Source organism: Acyrthosiphon pisum, chromosome A2, assembly GCF_005508785.2.
Source record: "Acyrthosiphon pisum isolate AL4f chromosome A2, pea_aphid_22Mar2018_4r6ur, whole genome shotgun sequence".
NCBI lineage: Eukaryota > Metazoa > Arthropoda > Insecta > Hemiptera > Aphididae > Acyrthosiphon > Acyrthosiphon pisum.
The window spans coordinates 72,327,259-72,335,005 of NC_042495.1; the positions used below are offsets into that span (position 1 = coordinate 72,327,259).

Below are 7,747 nucleotides of genomic sequence, written 5' to 3' on the forward strand. Positions count from 1 at the left end.
GTCACCAAAACACTCCGTGCGCTAACACACCACTACTCACCGATCGACCTATGTGGCTGTGTGGTATATGTGTGTATTTGTTTTAGTACTCAACAGGAATTGGACAGGTTCGCCGAGCAAAACCTGCGAGTACTAGTTGTGGCGGTGGGGTGTGTGGGTGTGTAGTTGTGTGGGTGTGTGCTTAAACTATATGAATGAATTTATAACAATAAGGGTTTAGGCATAATATCAGCGTATAATTTCAGCAAACAAAATAAATAATTGTAATAATGTGTCATTATAAATTAATATGATGTGATTATGACTTATAATACATGGGCCTTCTGGCCGAACGAATATAATAATAAATTGTTGCCACAGCTATTTGAGCTGTGCTAAAAATAATAATATGTAGCCCTTCTGGCTCAACAGCTATATTATAATAATGCTAATATAAATATGTATATAAAATAACTCACAATTATGACGGTGATCGGCTGGCCAGCTTAACCTTTCCTATAATTTTCATAACAATAATAATAATAGACGGCACACACTATGCGTCACAACAATACTTACAAAAAATAAAATATAAATTAACGTTGGCGATTAGCGCCTTACAAAAAATAATATATAAATTAACGCTGGCGATTAGCGCCTTACAGAAAATAATATATAAATTATAATAATATAAACCCGTGGCGACGATATAATAATACGGAACTTGGTGATTAGCACCTATAAAATATTAGTATAAAAACTTCGGCGATTTGCGCCTGCAATAATTGACCGGACATTCAACCACACGGGTTTGCGGTCGATGCAACACTAACTTAATAAAAATAATATAATAGTTAACCCACACAAAGTAGTATAATATAAGATATCATTTAGTGATAGGTATGATATGTATACGTTGTGGGTCGGGAGATAGAGGTGCGCGGAGCGGTCGGCGATAGTGACACTAATTAAAATAATTTGGTGATATAACTAATAATAATAATAATAATGTCGTTCTGGCGCAAACACTGGTGTTAATAACGAAATCATATCTATTTTAGAAGAACTGCGTGAGAGAAATATTATAGCATAATGGCGACCTTAGAGGGTATAGCTAATGAGCTACATCGACCAGCGAGAAAAATATTTCCTAGACGCAGTGTGGTTACACGGTTTATTGACGACCTTTAGCAAGCTGATTTAATAGATATGCAATCTCATTCTAAAAAAAATTATGGTTTTAAATTCATATTAGTTGTTATAGATACATATAGCTGTTATGTATATTACCTAATTAATATTATTATCAGAGCTGTAGCTAGGGCTTGGCGAGACTGGCCCAGGCCAGGGGCGCAACGAAAAAGGGGCGCAAAATCCAAAATAAAATATACCGTATATATATTATATATATATGGTATTATTGGTATTCTAATTAATTTACATTTTACTAGAATATGCATAAAATAGTTTTACTACTATAAAGTATAAATACACTATAGTGACCATATACTATTTTATAGTGTTATTATTGTGTATTAATGTATTATACAAATATTACAATTATTATTTACAAGTGTTTATAATAATATGTCGTTATAATATTACGTAATATTACGCCGGTCCCCGAGTGATATTTTAAGAACAGTTAATAGCCGGTAATATTGTGTTTTTATTTGTGTTGATAATTATATTTTATACTGCTGCTTATACCACCATCTCAGCACGCACGTCGATTATCAACATAGAAGTTTTGAAAATCGATTATTATTATTAAATATTAGCTTCATGTTAAAGTTAAAATTAGGATTCTAAATTTATTTTATTTTAAAGACTCCCGTCAATCGTCATATTTATAGGGATACTCCTATTTCAATATTTAGTCATTTTATATTAGTCCGTGGAAGGAAGAACTTACTCAAAACTTCTACAACAGTTCTACGGTGAGTTCATAATTATTATTAATTATAATTATACAAAATTAAATTAATTTACTTAATTGTAGTTCATAATATATTAATATAAGTATTAATTTGTAACCTAGGTTTATACAAAATAATTATTTATAAGAATGTAATTACAAAATATCTAGTAATTAGTATAGGTACAAGAAGTCGCTATTAAAATTGGTTTGTTTTTATCGATCAAATTTGAATTTAAATAATAAATAATGATATAGTTTGTTCACCGTTCATATTGTATTAAAAAAAAAAAATACATTTATTCAATTAATTAATTTAAAATCCTCTAAATCTTATTTGGAGTTCAGAAAAAGAAATAATAAATAATATTTGTCTAATTGTCTCAAAAATTATTTTCACAGTTCACACCAAATATATCTTTTATTTTATTTATTTTAATCCTACGGACTATTTTTCATAATCTAAGGTTAGATATTTATCACTAGAGTAATTTGGACAACTTGCTTGATAGTGGTATCGATAAAAAAATATCTATAAATTATAATTCGGTTCACGATTAAAGATAGTATCTATAGCCGTGATTCGGTTTAATGATTAAACATAAATTGAATGAGTCTGAGAAATTTTATTTTCTACAAAATATTTTAGCATATTGAAAAAATAAATTTATTCATTAAATTACATTTTAAACGATTTTATTTTTATTTTTCTTAATTATATCTAGACGTTACTCATCCTTTTGTTATCTGTTTTACATACGAGGGACATAGCAAATATTCGTTCAATAGTTACAATAGTGTGCTGTCAGTTTTAATATTAGAGTGTATTGACCTATTATTAAACTTTTAGTTAAGAACATTATATGACGTGCTTAAGCGTCGGCTTTTTTTCCATATTTAAATTTTCAAGCAGGATAAGACTATAAGAGCATCTTTCATTTGTGATATTTCATATATTGCTTGAAAATTTAAATATTGTATAACAGCCGACGCTTAATTAAGCTAATGTTCTAAAATAAAAGTTTAATAATAAGTCCATAATAAATATTAATAATTGACCATCTCCATTCACTCCGATATAAAAACTAACAGCACATTATTGAAACTAGTGAACGAAAGTTTGTTATGTCGTAGGTTTGTAATACGGAAACAACAAACACATGTATAGAATAAACACTAGTATACTCTTGATAAAAAAAAATATAAACCATCTAAAGTAGAGTTTAATTATAGTAAAAAATATTTACTTCAAGTACACACTTTTTTTCAAGTGATTTATTATTTTCAATATTTATTTATTTATGAATTTAATATAATCGTAGAATGTAGGACATACCTACGTATTTATTTGTGTTTAAATAATAGTATAATACCATGTATTTAAAAATAAAAAGTTTTAATTTCATTATATTACATGTTGGTTGTAAAAATATTATTTTCAAAATGATATTTATTCATTGTCAATTGCTTCTAAAATCGTATTTTTATTTTGTATTAATTAGGCTAATATAATGTCTTCGAAAAAGCCATCAGGATCGTGGTTTGCGAAACAAAGACTTAAAAAAGAAAAGGAAAGTAAAAAATTAGCAAAAGATATTAATAAATGGTTAATTTCTGAAACCATTAATGCTAATAATGTTGTAGTTGCGCCACCTGAGCTAGAACCATCTGGTATATCTTCTAACCATTTAAACATTTCAGATGTAGAATCTGAACAAATTGACAATGTGGATTATTTTATTGAAAATAACCAAATAGATGTTGTAGTTGCGCCACCTGAGCTAGAACCATCCGGTATATCTTCTAACCATTTAAACATTTCAGAAGTAGAATCTGAACAAATTGACAATGTGGATTATTTTATTGAAAATAATCAAATAGATGTTGTAGTTGCGCCACTTGAGCTAGAACCATCTGGTATATCTTCTAACCATTTAAACATTTCAGAAGTAGAATCTGAACAAATTGACAATGTGGATTATTTTATTGAAAATAACCAAATAGATATTGACTGTAATATTAATTTTAAAGACCCTGGAACTTGGCCACCAATTACTTCATCTATTAGAACATTATTGGTAGAAAAGGGGCCACAACATTATGAACCAAAAAATGTACCAAGTGATGATAAAGGTCGGCACTTCAGTAAAAAGTGGTTTTATAGAAATTTGTCTAATGGAGAGAGAGTGAGAAGACAGTGGCTCATGTACAGTGAACTGAAAAATTCTGTATTTTGTTTTCCATGCTTATTATTTTCTAATGACAATAGAACATGTCCTTTTTTAAATAATGGTTTTGATGACTGGCAGCATTTGAATCCATATATCCCAGATCACGAAAAATCTAAAAGTCATTTAAATAATTTTATATCTTGGAAAGAACTAGAAAAAAGAATACATATGGGAGTAACAATAGACTGTGAATTTGAAAAAACTATTGAAAAAGAAAAAGAAAAATGGCGTAACATATTGAGAATTATAATTGATGTTATACTTTTTTGCTCAAAAAATAATTTGGCCCTTAGAGGTACTACTGAAAAAATTGGTGATTTGAACTCTGGTATTTTTTTACAGTTAATAGAACTTATTAGTCACTATTCTCCCATACTAGCTCAACATGTCCATGAAGTTAAGCAATCTAATTTTTGTACTAGTTATTTTTCACCTACAATTCAAAATGAAATCATCGTTTTACTAGGACAAACAATAAGAAATAAAATTATAACAAGTATAAAAGAGGCAAAATATTATGGTATTATGTTTGATTGTACACCTGATATATCACATAAAGAACAAATGTCGCAAATTATTAGATATGTTAAAATTGATAATACTGAGATTTCAATTGAAGAAAGTTTTGTCGATTTTATACAATCAAGAGAGAAAACAGGTACTGGATTGGCAAGTGAAATATTAAAAAAATTAGAAGAAGATGGAATAGAACTAAAAAATTGTCGAGCACAAGGATATGATAATGGTGCAAATATGGCCGGAAAATATAATGGTGTGCAAGCAGTAATATGTAGACAAAATGAGTTAGCCACATTTATTCCATGTGCTGCACACAGCTTGAATAGAATTGGAGTCCATGCAGCAGAAACGTCGCCCACAATGATTTCATTTTTTGGAACTGTTCAAAAGGTATTTAATTTTTTTTCTAGTTCCGTTTCACGGTGGGAAAAATTAACAAGCGTTTTAAAAGTCACATTAAAATCCCATTCAGATACACGTTGGTCGTCAAAAAAACGAGCTGTTTCTGCAATAAATCAAAATATTACACAAGTTTATGAAATTTTGCAATGTATGTCAAATGATGAATCTCTGAGTGCGGACACGATGGAAGGAGCTAAATGTCTTCTCCGTTTATTTAACTTCAAAATATTTATCTTATTGGATATTTGGGACCTAATATTAACACAAATCGACTTAATAAATTGTTCCTTACAATCAAAAAATCAAACAGTAGATACTGCTTCATTTATGTTAAAAGGGTTAATATCGTCTATAATGAATATCAGAAATAATGGATTGGAAATCTCAATAAACAAGGCAAAAGCAACAGCTTCATTTTTAAATATCCCTTCACATTTTGAAGAAAAACGTTCAAAAATTATCAAACGACGTTTTGACGATTCACCGAATGATGAACCAAAGTTGAGAGCAGAACAAGAACTAAACAGAGAATGTTATTTAGCCATGGACTCAATTATTTCTAATTTTAGCAGGAGATATGAACAGATGAATAAAGTTGTTTCAGATTTTGGATTTTTAACAGGTAATAAACTATTTAATATGAAATCAGAAGATGTGTTGAAATGGTCAAGAGATTTGGCTATGAAGTACTCAGACGACCTCAATGGATTTGATCTGTATTCCGAATTAGAGTGTTTTAAAAATCAAGCTTATAATTTAATGGACAATTTTAAATCAGCCACTCCTTTAGAGCTACTAAAATTTATTCATAAGTATTCTTTAAAAGATGTTTATCCTAATATTGAAATTGCACTCAGGATATTTTTAACTATACCGGTCACAACTGCAACGTGTGAAAGAAGTTTTAGCAAACTTAAAATTATTAAGAACTATCTGAGGTCTACAATGTCACAGGACAGATTGACAAATATGGGTATAATATCAATTGAACGTGAATTGGCTTCAAAAATCAACTTTGAAGATATTATAGACGAATTTGCTACAAAAAAAGCACGAAAAGTGAAATTTTAAAATGTAAAAAAATTATTTTTTTAAAATTATTATATAAGGATATAATACATTTGGCAGTGTTCAATATTTTTTTTTTTTTATATCATAATTATTACTAATAAAAATAAAATAACGAATGTAGAAGTCTTTTATATATGTGTGTAAGTGAGGGGAGGGGGGGGGGGGGTTAAAAATTTTTTACAAGGGCGGAAATATGATAAATGGCCAGGAGCGCTAATGAACATTGCTACGGCTCTGATTATTATATAGTATAATAAAACTATTATGTAATCGGTATCGACGATACTGCGATAGCCGATTTATATTATAATAAACAGTCTTAATTAGATCGCACTCGCAGCCAGTTGTTTTGTTGTCCGCGACAGTCCGCGCGTATGTCCTAACTAGCGCAAACATAATATTTGGCGACGAAGAAAATGCGTTATACGTTTTTTTTTTTTTTGTTAAAAAAAATGTATAAAGGAAATCGTATACCAGATTATAATGTGCGTGATTAATATATGAAAAAGTGTTTGGTTTTTTTTGTGGTCTTGCAAAACGTACAAACGAAGTTCATAATGTCGAACAAAATTTCGTCTTATGTGCCAGATCAGGAACCGTTTAAAAATTATCTTGATCGTTTAAGGGCTCAGTTGTCAGTGTTAAAAGTGAAAGACGATCAACGTCAAAAGCACCTCATTGCGTTTATAGGTTCAGAAGCCTACAGTCAATTGAAGAACGCATGTTTACTGAGTCATCCCTCAGAAAATACTTTTGAAGAACTAGTCACATATTTGGACGCGATATATTCGCCACGGCGTTTAGTGGTAAGTGACCGTTTTAAATTTAATCAGTGCTGTCAAAGTCCGGGGGAATCGGTACAAGAATTTATCACTACGTTAAAAAAGTTGGCAAGTCACTGTGAATTTGACACATTTTTGGACGATGCACTTCGCGACAGACTAATTGTAGGTCTAGCGGATGAAGCTTGTCAAAGAAAATTGCTGGGAGAGTCATCACTAACTTTTCAGAAAGCATGTGAAAAAGCTTTGGACTCAGAATTAGTGAAAAATCAATCTAACCATATAAAAAATAAATCTCAAATAAATTGGATCGCAAAAAATTACAAAAATAAACCACAGTCAAAGACAGATCAGTTTAAGAAAAATACCAGTGCAGTACCAAGTTGTAGTCAGTCAACCAATCAAAGCGCCGATGGGTTAAAACGAGGTAGTCAATCGTACAGTCAGTCACAACAGGGATCAAGTAAGGAGACGAGTCAATGTTACCGGTGTGGAAGAACTCATGATGCTCGTAACTGTCCAGCAAAACAATGGGAGTGTTTCAATTGCAAACTAAAAGGACATGTATCGGTAATGTGTAGAAATAAAAAAAATAATTATTAAATTAGTAGAAACTGTTAATAATATTATACAATGTATAAATAGTATTGAAAATTTAAAAGTAAATGAACCACTCATTATCGATTTGGTTGTAAATGATCAGTTAATGACATTTGAAGTCGATAGTGGCGTGCTTCAGTTACTGTAATACCAAAAGTGATTTTTGACAGATATTTTAGAAAGACTAAATTAAAAAAAGAAAAATGCAATCTTTTATCAGTAAATGGGGAATCTATAACAGTAGT

The 7,747-nt window shown here is 29.9% G+C and overlaps 1 protein-coding gene across 1 annotated transcript; it reads left to right on the forward strand.

The window, feature by feature from the left end:
• The first annotated feature begins 3,290 nt into the window (after positions 1-3,290).
• LOC103310064 lies at positions 3,291-6,140 on the forward strand. Its single transcript, XM_016806316.2, has one exon. It carries the CDS (start codon positions 3,409-3,411, stop codon positions 6,118-6,120), a length of 2,712 nt encoding a protein of 903 aa, XP_016661805.1. The 5' UTR covers positions 3,291-3,408; the 3' UTR covers positions 6,121-6,140.
• Positions 6,141-7,747: the final 1,607 nt, after the last annotated feature.

Coding starts and splice junctions, on each gene's coding strand:
- LOC103310064 (XM_016806316.2), top strand. CDS start 3,409: ATGTCTTCGAAAAAGCCATCAGGATCGTGGTTTGCGAAACAAAGACTT.